Source organism: Lactuca sativa, chromosome 7 (assembly GCF_002870075.4).
Source record: "Lactuca sativa cultivar Salinas chromosome 7, Lsat_Salinas_v11, whole genome shotgun sequence".
Lineage (NCBI taxonomy): Eukaryota > Viridiplantae > Streptophyta > Magnoliopsida > Asterales > Asteraceae > Lactuca > Lactuca sativa.
In genome coordinates, this window is record NC_056629.2 from 166079566 (window position 1) to 166097395 (window position 17830).

The 17830-nt window shown below is 31.3% G+C and overlaps 2 protein-coding genes across 2 annotated transcripts; one reads left to right on the forward strand and one right to left on the reverse strand.

The window, feature by feature from the left end:
• Positions 1 to 3706: 3706 nt before the first annotated feature.
• LOC111919066 (pentatricopeptide repeat-containing protein At4g21065) lies at positions 3707 to 5621 on the reverse strand. The gene has a single exon (XM_023914672.3). The coding sequence runs from the start codon at positions 5544 to 5546 to the stop codon at positions 3837 to 3839; it is 1710 nt and encodes a 569-aa protein (XP_023770440.1). The 5' UTR covers positions 5547 to 5621; the 3' UTR covers positions 3707 to 3836.
• Positions 5622 to 14622: 9001 nt separating this feature from the next.
• LOC111919067 (TATA-box-binding protein) lies at positions 14623 to 17273 on the forward strand. Its single transcript, XM_023914673.3, has 10 exons — positions 14623 to 14880; positions 15182 to 15270; positions 15380 to 15467; positions 15663 to 15734; positions 15830 to 15880; positions 16005 to 16049; positions 16153 to 16245; positions 16351 to 16452; positions 16548 to 16621; positions 16738 to 17273. Coding segments are annotated over exons 2-10 (603 nt in total). The 5' UTR covers positions 14623 to 14880; positions 15182 to 15193; the 3' UTR covers positions 16739 to 17273.
• Positions 17274 to 17830: the final 557 nt, after the last annotated feature.

Sequence of the window (17830 nt, forward strand, 5' to 3'; positions counted from 1 at the left end):
TTGGAGACCTTGGAGTTGTACCAGCCATAAAGGTGTCTATGGAGATTTTTTGTGATAACGAAGGTGCGGTTTCCTTGACCAAGGAACCAAGGGATCATGGCAGATCCAGACATATCGACATAAAATATCACTTCATTAGACATCGGGTAGAATAGGGAATCCTCATAGTGAAGAGGGTATCGTCAGAAGATAACCCAGCAGATCCCCTTACGAAGGGACTGAGTAGGGTTAAGCACTTGCAGCACGCTAGGAGCATTGGGCTGAAGGACGATATTAGTTTTAGTGATTAGATAGCTTTTGGAAACTTGTAATAGATAAATTGTAATTAACATTTGATAATTAAATAAAGGAGTATTATTTATGAGTAAAGTTACTGTCTTGTATTAATTATTTACTATTGTTTCACTTTGCATGTTTTGACTTCCCAAATAATAAGATTATTTAAACTATCCACAGTCAATCATACGTTGGAATTAAGTATGAAAGAAGACTGTCATGAACTGGTTTATAGATTGTCTAAGCGTTTGGACATAGCAAAAGTTTGTTGTAACATTCATAAGTGCTCCTGGAATAAGATTTGAGTATTGGATTAAACCCGCACTCACATGAATCACTTCATGGAATTTAATCACGAGTGATTGTGAGATGATAATATCATATAGTCTTTAAACCTAGATATATGAGTTGTTGTTTACAAGTCAGTTGTGCATTGATAATGCGTAAACACATCAGTAACTTGATGTTATAAAACGCATTGTTGTGTACGATTTGATGAGTAAATAGTACAAGTATATAAGTCGAAGTTTATCTGTTCCTTTAATCCTGCGAGGGTAAAAGCGATATCTTGGGCCCCTCGATGATTTGGTTTGACTTATGTGTCGGGCCCGATCAAGACTGAATTGATGTGTTCAATTAAGTTCTATGTCAGAAAAATCAGATATCGAGAAACAAACTGTTGAAAAATAAGTATGACTATGTTCCATGTATTTTTCCACACGATATCTTATGAATGGAGGACTATACGATCCCTTATCTAAAGGACGTGTCATTGACTAGGTCAGAGTTCGACAGTGGCTATTGAGAGCTACGATTGCTAATCGGATTTTGAAGTTACATTGGCAGTTATAGTTATTAGACTTATCCAAGTGGGAGACTGTTGGATTAGGTGTCTAAGCTCATAACTATAAATGGGATGTACTTGACCCGATAGTAGCATGGTCCTTTTGGGTTGCCTTCGCACTAGTGACTAGACAGGATGACTGTTGAGGAGAGAGACTTATTTATTATTAAGAATAATAAATTGGGCCATAAATATGATTTATTAATATCTTATATGAATAATATATTAATTTGGAATCATACTATTAATTAGTATTTAATCAAAAATTAATTTGGAATTAATTTTGGGATTAAAGGAACCGATTAAAAGTACAGGGGTTGTTTTGTAATTATTTGATAGTTGAGTCTTTGGGCCATTGGATCACCCTTGTTAGGTCTAGGCCGAAAATCCTAGAAGGATCTAGGAGTTTTCATCCAAGGCCTAATGCAAGGAGGTCTATGGACTTGCTTAGGCCCTAAGCTAAGGGATTAGGGTTTCCACCCTGAAACCCTAGCTAGCCAAAAGTATTAATAGACCCCCTAGGCTTAAGAATTCATCCCACCCCTTAAGAAACCCTAGAAAAGACGATTTCTAGTGCTAGTTACATTCTTTCCTCTCTTTCATATTCATCCTTTCGCTCTTGTGTGTTTGTGAGCCATTAGAGGTACTATATTTGTGGTACTTGTTCTTAAGAGCAAAGGAACTTCAAGATTTAGTTGTTATTACTATATAGCAACAAAGGTATGTATTCTAATCTCTTTTTGTTTGTGATTTTCGAAAAATTAGATGCATGCTAGGGTTTCCTTTTGTATTCATTTGTTGTATCTCTAATAGTGAAAACATAGATCCAAACTAAGGTTGCATGCACACATAGAATTGTTTGTATAAAACATTAAAACCTAACAGTTTTATGGTGAAGCATTAGTATTATGCCTAGTTTAAGTCCACACAAGGAGTATCAAACTTCATATGAAGGGGTAAAAAGGTAAAATACAAAACTAATAGTATTACTCAGAACTTCATAATAGGATTTACAAAGTTGGCTTGTTTTTTTTACCAAATCCTTTTTATGTATCACTAACCAATCCAAAGAGACTTGAAAGTCGGTTGCAGATAACATATCTATATATATATATATATATATATATATATATATATATATATATATATATATATATATATATATATATATATATATAGAGAGAGAGAGAGAGAGAGAGAAAGAAAGAGAGTTAGGTTCAAATGTTTTCACTATGCACTATGTGCATGTATGTTTAATTCTGGACCAATCATTTTAGTTATTTTAAGAAAGTAATTAATGCATATTAAATGCTGAAGATATAATTAATATCCATTATATCTTCAACATGTAATATGCATTAATTAATTTCTTAAAATAACTAAAATGATTGGTCCAGAATCTATCATACATGCACACAATAGATAGTGAAAACAAAATAACCTAACCCTATATATATATATATATATATATATATATATATATATATATATATATATATATATATATATATATATATATATATATATATATATATATATATATATCATCAATTTATGTATGGAAATCAAACAAACCCAATTCTTTGAAAAAAAAAAACATTTTAAGGTGTTCAAAACTTGTTGAGTTGCTATAACATTATTGTCGCCTTATTTATAGAAAGGATATTTTTGCAAATATTAATAAATATTTATATACTATAAATGTAGGAGATTAAAATAAGTAGTAAAGAAACGAATCGGGAAGGGTTAGATTTACACATTTAATAGAATGAATAATTTACACATATAATAGAAATATTAATTATTGGAATTAATTTTAATACAAAGGTAAAAATATCACATAATGACATGTGAAATTTAAGAAATTCTAAAGGGTTTATGCAACAAAAGTTATTGTATATACAACCTTGTTTTATTTTAGCCTCAACTTTATTTTATTTTTTTTCTTCATTTGCCATTATATTTTAGAAAACATCTCATTTTTGGGCTCTTGACCGGTCACCGGTCACCAACAAGTCATAATGACATGTCGGTTTTGTATTTTTTTCGGTTTACATTTTGCCCAAACATTTATGCATGAGTTTGCATTTAGCCCTAACGTTTACGCATGAGTTTGCATTTAGCCCCAATATTTTTTTTATTCCTCATTTGCAAATACTTTAAAAAAATCATTTTAACCCTTAGCCAGTCACGAATAGGTATTTTGTCTAAGGGTGTGTTCGGCAGTTTGAGAGCTTCTAGCTTCTAGCGTTTGACAAAACGCATTGTTTTAAACAGAAAGTCTCGTTTGACACTATAAGTTTGTAGTGTTTAGTTTAAACAAAACTCTCAAAATCCAAATGCCACTTCACGTAGTGTTTAATAAAACGTTACCGGTTAGAAGTTACCCACTACCCGCTACTATCTATTTTTGCCGAACACGCCCTAAGTGTTATAAGATTGTTTGAACTTTGAAGTCAATATCAACATTTGGCTTAGGAACATCTATTCATCAATTTTCAATACCGTTAGCCAAAGACCCTTTAATAGTTCACCTGATTTCTAATTGACATTTATTGTAACTTATAAATGATAATCCACAATCAATAAACATCCAACAAATGCCATTTTATAAATGGAAAATTCAAATACAAAAGAAACAAAATCAATTATGAAAAACTATGATAACTTTTAAACTTGCATGCTCTTTAAATAGTAAATTCCTTCCTCTTTCTCATCACCAATAATCCCCACAAGAACACTCTCCATTCCTAAAATGATGAAACCGAATCCGATCCCTAATCAACACCTCTCGTTTATAAACACTCGAAACATGTTTCATAAAAGAGTGGCAATCTTCACAAGATCTTAAATTTTTCACAATCCTAATTACACTCCCTGGTTTCATTTTCATCAATCCAAAAGATACTGCAAGCTTTTCACTATGGTGAAGCAACTGTGAAGCTTTCTCTTCATCATCTATCTCAAGCAACACTTCTGATAATTTCGGATCATATCCACTACCCTTTAATCTCTCCTCTATTTCTTCCAACTTTTTATAAATACTTTCTGCCTCAATGTTACAAGTACTTCCAGCTGTAAATTGGTAGATTTCACCATTGATTTCAATTCGACTATACCCTGATGGTTTCACAAACCCTTTTTTGTTCATTAAACTTCTCACTTTTGCTTTGTTTTTCCATTTCCCTTTTGATGCATACACATTACCAAGTAACACATAAGTCCCACAATCAGAACAAGAATCTTGAAACTGTTCAATCAAATGCTCCAATCTTTCTGTGTCTCCATGAACTTTACAACCCCAAATCAAAGATCTAAACATGACAGAATCGGGTTCGATTGGCATTGATTTTATAAACTTTTGGGCTTCTTCTAGTTGTCCAGATCGAGCAAGTAAATCTACTATGCATCCGTAATGTTGTAAAGTTGGTTTTAGTTTATAAACTTTCTTGATGTTCTTGAAATGTTGTAAACCTTCATTAACCCATCCCATGTTCCTACAAGCAGATAATATAGCAGTCATTGTCTTCTCATCTGGCTTTATTTCAAGATTCTTCATATTCTCAAACAATTCGAGAGCTTCTTTGCATAGTCCATGGCTTGAAAGTCCTGATATCATTGCTGTCCAAACATAAACATCTTTATTGTCTGCTTCATTGAAGATTCTCAATGCACTATCTATGCATCCACATTTTGAATACATGTCAATAAGAGCAGTAACAACGTTCTTTTTCAACTGGGTGCCTTTAAGATTAACAAAATCGTTTACTTTTATGCCAACACTCAAAGCTCCAGTGTCAGCACAAGCTCTAAGAACAGAAAGGACAGTAACGTCATTTGGCTCAAAACCCTCCATTACCATCTTATCAAACAATCGTAACCCCTCAAGGGTCATTTTGTTGTCAACATAACCATTGATTACCGAAGTCCAAGAAACCACGTCTCTCTCTGGCATTTTATCAAACACTTTGGATGCAAACCCCATTTGGTCACAACCGGAATAGAAATGGATCAGGGCATTTTGGATATACAAATCGGGGGAAAACCCAGACTTGTATATCAACCCATGGAGCTGTTTTCCGAATCTTTTTTGTTTTAGTTTGGAGCAAGCTTTGAGGACGAATGGGTAAGTAAACCTGTCGGGTGTAGGGGAAAAGGGGTCTTGAGAATTATGCCAGGTGAGGAAGAGGGAGATGGACTGAAACGGGTCAGATGAGTCGGAGTAAGCTCTTATCATGGTGTTATGGAAATAAGAATTCGTTGGGGTTTGTAAGGAGTTGAGAATGTGGCGGGCGTAGGTGAGGTTGCCGGAGGGTGATAGAGCTGTGAAATTGAATATTTTGCTTAGGTTTTGGGGATCCGTTTGTTGGTGTTTCAGTAATTGAGCATGTAGCTGTGTCGCTTGCGCCATTGTTGCGATTTCCATGTTCCTGTAAACTTTGTAAAGAGAGCTGGGTGTTTCTGCGACTCACTGTTATTCCCTGTATGTTATTAGGGTACAAACTTTGGGTCCAAAAAGTTAACTATTATCGAAGTTTTCGGTATAATAACCTTAAATTTTTAGAAAAATCCTAAAATTTTAAAAATTTAGGTTAATTTACGAAAGAGTCACAAACTAAATTTTATTTATAAAAAAGCATAGAATATCGGTTAAAACTTTAAAAAAACCTTTTTCAGGCGGTTTCGTAGATTTAGCCGGTATTCTGTCATTTTTCGTTAGTTTGCTCAAAATTTTGGGACTTTTCCAAAAATTACTTGATAACCAAAATATTTGGACTTTTCTGAAAATTACCATGGAATTAATGGATATTATTATTAACAAATCATTTATAAACACAAAAAATATTTTTATTATAAAAAAGGAAATACATTTGTTGCTAATTTCTAAGAATAAATTGGTTGTCTAAGTACTCATTTATTGCTTGCTGACCACTCAAACTCTTTACGTTCCTCTTATACATTGTTGTGGATATGATTGTGAGATTTACTCAGTTAGTGTTCCTTTAATGTCGGTGTTTATCTTATGTTGTTTAACCTAACACTCACTCAACATCCATACCTCACATGTTAACAACCATCAACTAACACACATATATCAAATGCGAAAAGTGATCCATGAATGATAGTTTATATGGAAACAAGTGAAGGGTGATTATCTATTTAATTGTCATCCAAAGTTTACTTTTCACTCTCGATAGATGTATGTAATTTGATGGTTGTTATCGGGTAATGTATGAAGGTTAGGTGGTAATTAGGTTAAAGAGCATAATAAACTATCTATATGTTCAAGAATCGTTGTGTAATGATATTTTCTAGAGTAAATTACTAAAATCGTCCTTGTGGTTTGGTCAAAATTGCACGTTTGGTCCCCAAATTTGTTTTTGCACTCGGATCGTCCCTGTGGTTTGATTTTGTTGCGTTTTTCGTCCCTATGGTTTGGTAAAAGTTGCATGTTTGGTCCCTAACTTTATGTATGTAAGGGACGAAAAATGCAACAAAATCAAACCATAGGGACGAAAAACGCAACAAAATCAAACCACATGGACAATCCGAGTGCAAAAAAAAGTTAGGGACCAAACGTGCAATTTTGACCAAACCACAGGGACGATTTCAGTAATTTACTTTATTTTCTAATAACATGTGATCATATAGTGTCATGCCTAATAGCAAGTAGACACTTATTGATTGTGTATTAATAAATATTATCAAATCTTGTATTGGTCACACCTAACAAGTTACTTCTTACTATGGCACTCACAACGATACATAGAGGAACATAAGGACTTTAAAGTAGTCAACAAACAATAGAGAAATACATAGTCAACCATTCTATTCCTAGAAATTAGCTAAAAATGTATATCCTTTGTTTATAATAAAAAATTTATATGTTTATAAATGATTTATTAATAATAATATCCATTAATTCTATAGTAATTTTCAGAAAAGTCTCAAAATCAACTTTATTGGGTAATTTTCAAAAAAAATCCTAATATTTTGAGCAAACTAACGAAAAATGACGGAATACCGGCTAAATCTTTGAAACCGAGCAAAAAAGGTTTTTTCGAAGTTTTAGCCAGTATTCTGTGCTTTTATGTAAACAAAAATTAGTTTGGGACTTTTTCATAAATTAGACTAAAATTATAGGACTTTTCTGAAGATTTCCTTATAATTATCATTGAATTATATAAAAGTTATTTAATCTACTTCTACCCTAATAAATAAACATCTCTTTTTGCCAGTGTCATATATTATTTTTGTGGTTATTTTAAATTATTTTTTTATCTAGTTGTTATTTTATTGTTTTTCTTATTTTATTAAATTTTACATAATATTTAAATATAATAATAAATGAATATCAATTTCATTAATAGATTTATTTTTTAATTTCAAAATTCATAAATTAAAGTCTCATTAGTTTCCTTTGTTTATTTATCTAAATTATTTATTTAAATTTATAAAAAAAACACTTTAATTATAATAATAATAATTTTTTCTTATTTACATGTTCAATTAATTTTTTTTAATTAATATAAATTAACTAAAATGTTAGATTATTTTAGTTATCATCATACAACGAATGAAAAGGCAAACGGACAACAAGTTGCACCGTTAAGCCCTTTTGTATAGTAAAGTCAATTCTTTTGAAGACTACATTCATAGATCTAGGGAATATAACATTGCTATGCATGATCCGTTGTAGTCTACTAAGAAGCTCCACCGTATCCGACCCAAGGAAACCAAACGTATCAAATGTAAATGGTATGAACGCATGTTGATTTTCTTATAAATTCAAACTTCTTAAATATTTAGACATTTATATTTTATTTTTTATATTAAAAAATAAACTCATGTAATACATAGACCTGACAACTAGTTTAGTTATAAAATATTAAAACGTTTTAAATAATACATAAAATATATAACTTTGTTAACATTGTCATTTGCTATGTAACTTTATCAACATTTGATTGTTGTCATTTTCTATATAGCAAATTTAATAAATTATCATATCATGTCGGTGGAAAAAAAATGGTCGTTTAGCATTTGGAGCGGATACGAGGGTCATGTAAAAAAAATTAGATTTTTCGTTTTTTGAAACAAATTTATTTGTACCAAGTATTTTTGGTCACTTTGACTTGATTAAGGTCGGTCCAAAAGGAGTTCAGAATATGCCTTTGAATAGGGCTCATTCCTTTTTAGAGCCCAAAATTTCATCAACTTTAATATCAGTCTATATTCATTTACGCTTAGGTCTCTTTAGGTTAATTTCATTCTTCTTTAGGACCCAAAATTTTTATCCACTTTAATACCGGCTTATATTCATTTAGGCCCAAGTCTCTTTAGGTTAATTAATGTTCACGACTTCATGTATTCGGAACTCCAGACCATGAAATTAATCTAGAAATTAGAAAATAGGAATGTCACTTGAGTTTCTCGATGATCAATTGCCAATTGGTGATACACGTAAAACTAATGGCAATGATTCACATCCTTGGTAAGCGACTAACCGGTAATCACCTCAATCCCAATGTCTCATACTCTTATTTGGATTTATGAATCACAATCGCAATCTAAAATTTTATAGTCATAATCACTAATTCGAAAACCTTGTTCTCAGTTCTTGTCTTTACTCTTCAGCCTTAAAATGTCACAATCATCTGAACTTATCATTGACTCTTCTAATGTTCTTGAATCTTGACCATAATTCAACTCAATAGCCTTTTAAAATCACTAAATCATGTATGTTTCTATTCTAACTTTATGTTTCTAATTCAATGACTCTAAATTATAATTGATTGATTTCTAAAGTATTTCTCTCTAATTGAGATTTTTACATTCAAAATTTGGCTTGGTTTCTCGAGACTCAAGAGCATAATTCTATTTTACATTAATAATTTAGGATATTTAGCAATTAGCATGCCTACTTGATTTAGCAATTAGCAATTCGCATGTTCCCTGAAATAAAGAAACAAAACATGAAGCAAATATATATTTTGTGTAAGTTTTTGAGTGAAATTTTGTCCTAAAAGTATATTACAAGAAGAAATGACAAACTAGTATTTTACAAGTCTTGTAAGACCTTCTATCGATACCAAATATTGAAGATGAGTTTTAAGAGTTCGAATTTAAAAATTCTTTAAATATTTTAGAAGATAACATAAATTGCCTATAAAATATCTGGTACTTTCTATTATGCTAAAATGGTACAGTTATATACATTGAATAGTTTAAGTCACAACCCATATTAATTTGTAATGAAGTAGCAATAATAAGTTTTTTCAAAGAATTTAATCCGGTTCTTGTATGTCAAGAACTGTTTCCATGCATTGAAAACTTAAAATACATAAGCTTTTGTTTATCATAATGAAGCAGCACCAATGACCAATATATGAAAGAAGACGGTGACGATGTATATTCAGCATAAGAAGAAGACACTAGTAGGTCAATTTCTTGTTAGTTAAAAATTGGTCGAGATTTGGGATTGAACACAACATATATTTTTATGGTCTGCTAGCATTAGTGAACAATAAAAGTCTCAAAAAGGGTTGTTAATTTCAATTCTTTTATATATGGGTAATGATTTTATTATTATTTTGGATTGGTTTTAGTTTATAAAACAAAAATTGAATAACAAATTATTATTTATTTATCTATATCTTTAGTTTTGTACGTATACCTTTAATCATTTATAAATCTACTAAACCCAATAAAAAATGTTAATATGAATTTCTTCTCAAAAGTTATTTATTTATAAATTATTGAATTAAAAAAAATATTTTTAGTAGGTATTTATAAATTTTAATTTAAAACTAAACGATTTATTTTTGTTTCTTTTATGAAGTTTGACTAATATTCAAGTTATATATATTTTTAAATATCTTGGTTCTTGAATACTAAATTGTTAAAACCAATCCAACTGAATTATAATTTGGTTGTTCGGATCGAATTTGAATTTAGTTTTGACTATTCGCATCCATGTTTTGAAAACCAAAATCATTTTATATTCAATACAAAGAAATGCCTTCGTCAAGTTCTAGCTTCTTTCAATACAAAGAAATGCGTATTGATAATGATAAAAAGAACACTATGAAAAAACTACAACTATTTTCACTTAAAGAATAAAAGATTTTTAGCGACAATGTTGCCCATAAAGATGTTGTAACGTCCCAAAATTAAAGACAAAAATTTCATTTTAATTATAATAAAAACCATCCTTCAAAGCATATCCATAAACCATAATAAAATCCAAGTATGATCAAAACATCCAAAGACATCAGAGTAAAGTAAAATGTGGAACAATCATGATGTGTGCGATGCGATCATCCCGAGCTCTTCCCCTTGGATCCGGAAGTACCTGAAACATAGACTGAAAACCATATGCACAAAGCTTAGTGAGTTCCCCAAATTACTACATACCACATATATCAAACATATAATGGGCCCCGTTCGAAATAGATCTGTGAATCATCAGGCCTCGTCTGGCATTGTATACAATTATACATACAACACTTAAACACATGCAAGAATCACAAAGATAAATAGCATACAATATAATCATCAGGCCCCACCTGACATACATATTAGATATCATACATGAAAGAGTCACGCAAACAACTAGCATCCTAATCATAATAAACTATGGGCCAACATTGGTGCATTCGACCTACCAAACACAGTGAGGAAACTCACCTCAATTTGCTGAATCTCTTAGATAAAATCTCAGTCTACTAATTCGGAAAATCCTCACGCTAACACCATTAAATAATATCCAATTAATAATTGGATCTCAACACATATTCAAGAATCTAAATTACTTGTCTAACATCCAGGGTAAAAGACCATTATACCCTTTTCTTACTTAGCCCAACCCATTTGCTCAAAAAGACAAATTCCTAAATGACATCCCAAAGCCCAATATGGTCCAACTTCCTAAATGGGTCCAAAACCCATCATGGTCTAAATCGAAGAAGGCACATAGCCTAGCAATGACCCAAAGTTAGAAGTCTAATAGCCCAACAAGGCCCAAACCCTAAAAGTCCAAAATATGGCCCAAATCCGTGAAAGTCAACCGAAAGTCAAACTTTTGAGTATGCTTGGCATACTCAGACTTATGCTCAGTGTACTCCTTTCGGGGCTAGTAAATGCAGTGTACGAGCTGAGTACCCCCCGCATACTCCACAAACGACCAACCTAACCCATTAGGCACTTAGTCGGTTAAGCCATTAAGCCAAAATCTCAGATCTGATCCTAAATGGTGACTTAGCACATAAAGTTGGCAACTTTACTCCCATGCATGACTTAATTGGACCCAAAACTCAAAAAGAACCATATTAAGATCCTAACACATGCATGGACCAATATAACTCACAAATATTGCATTTTTATAGAAAATGGACCTCAAAGGTGCTAAGATCTAACATCCATGGCTTCTTAAGTAGACCATAATCTCAAATATGGCTTAAAGAACCCAACAATGCACAAGTAACACCCTAAGTTAGATCTAGCATAAGGAACCATCAACTTGAGAGCTTTTTTTATACCTAAAATAGCTTGCAAAGATGAAGATAAATTTGGATCTACAAGCTTAAGCCACTCTGAAGCAACCTTCAAGTGTTCTTTTTCCTTCACTTTACCAAAGAACACCACCAAAACTCACTTCTAAGCTCAAATCTCACAAATGACAATTATGGTTTCGATCTTAGGGTATAGAGAGACAGAGGATGTTCATAAAGAGGTTCAAGGGTGTTATAAGTTGTTTAAATAGGGCACAAACCCTAAAAATAAGGGTTTGTCCCATGCATTTGCGTACGTCCTGCGTACATCCACGTACGCCCAACGTACGTGGGTACATCTGCCATCCAACCAATTAGCCGGTACGCTCGACGTACTAGGGACTAAAATGAGAGACATTTACATTAAGGGTTAAAAAGAAACATACCAATATTCTCGAATGTTACAAATGCAACGATTTATCTAGACTTACTGATTCTAAATTAGGTAAACATATCTTCCTCTTACAAAGAGAAGAAGGTATTGTTTGGATATATGCATAATGATGTTAAGCCGACATAAGAAATAATTGTAAACCTAACTACTAACTATGTAAGCTATTTCAAGAACATGGGAGATCATGAAAGCCACTTACGTGAAATATTAGAAACATTAAAGTATGAAAGATTATATGCAGAATTTTCAAAATTTGATTTTTGGCTATGCGAGGTCTAGTTTCCAAGACATGTTATTAACAAGGAAGTATTAAAGTAGGAACAATGAAAATCGGTTATGATATGAGGTAGGAACCTTAAAAAAAACTCCAATGTATCTGTTTGGCCAGGTATTATAGAAGGTTCATCCAAGATTTCTCATCTACCACGACACCGATTACTTCATTGACTAGAAATGGAGGAAATTTTTCTTGGAGTCAAACTTAAATGAAGCCGAAAAAAAGTTATGCGAAGCATTAGTCTTATAATTATCTGATAGGATTAAAGACTTTATATTTTATTGCGACACTTGTATCTGGGTCTCAATTGGGTGCTAATGCAATGAGACGAAGTCATTACATACACGTCAAGGCAGTTGATGGACACATAAATTTGTTATAAGGTTAAAAATTACAATTGACGGCTATTATGTTTACTTTGAAAATATGGATCCAGTACCTTTACAGTACTAAATCCAAGCTTTATACATATAAAGAATGAAATAAGAAAGACTTTTCAAATGTCCAAATACGGGTTCCCAAGTTTGGTGGCAACCGAAAGATAATACTTGAATGTTAAATATGGGCTCCAAAGATTGGTGGAAATCAAAAGCTAATACTCGATGATGCATATAAATTAAAATATACCTTTCATACGGATACGAGATTTACCAAAATGTGCTGTGACTTGAAAAAGACATATTTGTGGCTAAAAATGAATGCGAGGAATACGTAGTTTATTGCAAAATGTGTCACTTGTACCCAACTCAAGGAAAGACAACATATGTCAATGATTGTTGGTTTCTTGTCATTTTTGTAAGCAATTACCAGTTTTTTGTCGTTTTCTATTAAAACAATGAAGTTATGACTTTATCGTTAACGAGTGAAGACTATTAGGATTGAACATGAAAAATAAAGTAAATTACAAATTTTGCTTTATGGTTTACACAAAGTTGCAATTTTAATGTAAAATTTGAAATTGACTCCGTGCCTTCCTTAAGTTTGTATTTTGTTGCAGATATGATCCATATGTTTTGATCAAAAACTACAGAGTTAACGTAAACCATGAAACCATTTTATATGGACTAGACACCATAAGCACAACAAAATACAAAACCAAAAACACTATTTGAAACAATTTTAAAAATTACTCTAAAGTTATGATTTTTGATAAAGCATACAAACCTAATTTACACTTTACTCTAAAAATATATCAAAAGCATAAGCCATAACTCAATAGACGTAAATGTGTACAAAAAAATAGTTCATGATACCAAACATGCTTAGGATTTGAAAACCAATCCGGTCAGAAGTAACCGGTTTGAGCTAAACCAACCTGGTTTCAATCCGAACCAATGGATTATATAAGTTTGAAAGAGTATTTTTGTTGAACTTGGTTTGGGAGCCGGTTTGAGTCGAATGTGGTTTGGGAAACCATCAATTCTTTCCTTTTTTTCTTATTTTTATTATTGAGATTTTCTAATATGTGCCGTAAGGGCACATATAAAAAACATTAAGAAAAATATTACCATTATTAAATAAGAAATGCATTATTATGGAAATTATTAATGTATCTCACATTTAATTATGGTGATAATCTTTTTAATTAATATATTTAATATTTAATTATTGTAATATTTGTTATAATTAATGTTTGACACATATTAGAAAATCCCTTTATTATTTTATACCCAACGAACATATAGCTGTTTTAGAGTTGTTCTTTGCATAATGGATGTGTTAGTTTCATAACATGACTCTCAAATATCTAAAAATTAAAAAACGCCTACCACAAGCGATTATAGATGTTATGTTTCATGTTTTTATGTATTTTTCAAAATAAAAAAATCATTAAAAGTTTGATTTTTTAAGCATATGTCGGTTTTTTCCATATTGGTTTTTCCCGGTCCAATCCAATCCAGTTTGTTAGGTTCAGATAATTTTCGGTTTGAACCGGTTTTAATCAAATCCTCAGACCGATTTTAAATCGGATCCGATTTCTATAAAAACCGGTTTGTGCACCTCATAAGCCATAATTTTATTTGCACTATGAGCCCAGTTTTCGTAATCTACATATAAAAGCTCATAAGTTATCACTCTTTATAAGTTAAAGCCCAAAAACATCGAATTTGTCACAGCCCAATTCCCAAAGCTTCAAAACTCAAAAGTCAAAACCACACTGTCACTATTTATGTCTATTGGTCCTCAATTTACGATTATACCCACGGTTCAACAGCAACAATATTTCTCACGAAGGGTGTTTTCGGAACCTTATAAATAAAAGAAACCCCAAACGCGAAATATCATCCACCCACCACACAAACTCTTCATCGCATCTAGATCTTTCCCCGCAAACCTCGTGTTCTTTGTCTCAAATCCCTCTCCACAAGAACCTATAAATCATCATCTGTTCATATAAAAGATCCCCCTTTTCAAAATTTCACCGCTTTTTATTCAATCCCTTTTCACGATTTCCACCGATCTAGATCCTGTCTTATTCTCAATTCAGTTTTCTGCTGTAGATTTGGAGCATTAGTGATACCCCACACCCCAAAAGGTCAAATACATGTCTGTTCTTCAGATTTTTCGATTTTTTTTTTCCTTAATCCAACGAGTTTTATGTTTGATGAATCAAAGTTTTATTAGTGATTGATTTACACCTGATCGATCCGTTAGTATTGTAAATTTGTAACTGTAGCTACTCACTTATATCGGAATTTAATAAACCTAATTTCGTCTATATTCGTGAATCTTTTGTGTATACATCTGTAATTTCTCCTTCAATGTTGGAGAATATAGCTTATTTGATTTTTGGTGTCTGGGTATTACATTTTTAACCTAACATTTGTGCAAAACAGTAAAGGGATTATATGGCAGAGCATGTGTTGGAGGGTAGCCAACCAGTTGATCTAACCAAGCACCCATCTGGAATCGTTCCTACTCTTCAGTAAGTAATTTATTTTATCCCTTTTAGTGTTATCATTATCATCATCATCATCTCCTTATGTTGTAATGAGCTAATCATGTTCTTGATTGATGGAAATTTACTGTTATAGGAACATTGTGTCTACTGTGAATCTTGATTGCAAGCTAGACCTGAAGGCGATTGCACTGCAAGCTCGTAATGCTGAATATAATCCAAAGGTACAAGTTAAAATGTTGTTTAGAACTTTAGATTAATGAAGTGTTAAAAATCATTTGAGGAAATTGAAGGATAAAATAAGCGAGGGCAAGTTGTTAAAAACTCTTCCTCTATTACTCTATATATAAACTGGTAATTGTGTTTCTTAATAAAAATAAAACTCGATAATATATTCATTTATTGTTATTGTTACTCAGCGTTTTGCTGCTGTAATTATGAGGATAAGAGAACCAAAAACAACAGCCTTAATCTTTGCTTCTGGAAAAATGGTAAGTTACTTTTCTCCATTGTTCTAAAAACAATCTTTCTTTTACATTTTATGTATAAAATCAATAAAAAGCAAATCGACACGTATTTTTTTTAGGTATGTACAGGAGCCAAGAGTGAACAACAGTCAAAATTGGCAGCACGGAAGGTTGACTTTTTCTATTAAGTCATTCTTTTCTGCATTAAGTTAAAAAAGAAACAACACATTGTATTCTCTTACTTTCCTTTCTTATTTTCACCTTATCATGTTATGCATAATGTTATTGCTTCAGTATGCAAGAATTATTCAGAAACTTGGGTTTCCAGCCAAATTTAAGGTAAACCACTCACCATAAATCACATTTATCAATATATAAAGTCTTACAGTTTTTTAAAAAAATATTTTAACATGATTTATTGTTTTATGATGATGGATTTTAGGATTTCAAAATTCAAAACATTGTGGGGTCATGTGATGTAAAATTTCCCATTAGACTTGAAGGCCTTGCATACTCTCATGGTGCCTTTTCAAGTGTAAGCATACCATGACATGACATGACATGATATGATATGACATGACATGATCTGATAGATTAGTTTGTACTGTGTTTGACATGACATGTCTGTTTCTTGATACAGTATGAACCAGAGTTGTTCCCTGGACTGATATATCGAATGAAACAACCGAAAATTGTTTTGTTAATTTTTGTTTCTGGGAAGATTGTTCTTACTGGGGCTAAGGTGTGATAAATTATTTAACCTTTTTGAATGTTTGATTCCATAAGTAATAAGTTCACTTTAATTTTTTTTTTTTTTTTACTATTTTGCCCTTTCAGGTTAGAGATGAAACTTATACTGCATTTGAGAACATATATCCTGTGCTTACAGAATTCAGAAAGAATCAGCAGTGGTATGTTTTTTTTTCACTAAAATCCATTGATTTTTTTTTTTCCATTGATATTTCCCTTAAATAGTTTTAAAAGGGTATGCAAAGACTTGATAGAATGTTGTTTTTTTTTGTTGCAGATTGTTGATTTTGGATGAAATGGTTTTTTATGGGGGCTGGAGTTGACTTTAGGGTTTGACCTGCCATGGGACTTTTACTGGTGTAAGGAAGGGCAAGTGTAAATATGATGGTGGAAATGGAAATGGAAGGGAAGGGATTAAGTGAAGGCAAATGCACCCACTTTTTTTTTTTTTTTTTTTGGAATTCAGAAACTTATATATAAAAATAATATCATGTTTTATACAATGGGAGAAACAAATTTTTGCATCTCTTAGGGTTGAAGGGGAACATGAAGGTTTTGGATAAGTTTTCAATTACGATTTTTTTCTTTTACTCATAAATGTTTGTTTATCAGAATCACGAATTTTGAAGGAATTGAAATGGAGGATTTTGTGAACATGTGAATTCGAAAGAGTTGAATTCATTTGAAATCCATCAAAATCAAGATTTTGCTATTCCTATGAGTGAGGAAAACGAATTTTGGTTTCATTTATTAGTCTGTTAGGTTAGAGACCCATGGAAACCACAGGTTTTTAAAAAAAAATTTAATTTTATAGCCAAAAAATTACATATGTCAAAATGAATGAGTATGACATGTGGTATTTTTTTTATTTATTAAAATTGATTTGAGATTATTTACATTTTCTCATAATATATGTCAATAAAATAAAGTTTATAAATTTTAGATATAATAATAGAATAAATATTCTAAATAGTTGTATAGGTGGTAAGATGGTTTGTGTATATATAAGGAAATCTCGTTGGATTATATATATATATATATATATATATATATATATATATATATATATATATATATATATATATATATATATATATATATATATATATATATATATATTTGAATTTAAAAAACTGAATTAATAAAGAAAAATATATGAGACTGTTATGTATCAACATGAGAATAAAAGATAAAATTTTAAACTAATATTCTAGAAAAATAACATGTGACAAGTTATTTTTATTTATTAGGTAGTATAGATAAATGACCTATTAGTCAGACCTATTTTATAGAGCTTAAAAACCACAATCTAATGCCATTCTTTATTCTTTACTAAAAGAGTTTTTAAAATATAGCTTCACATATATATA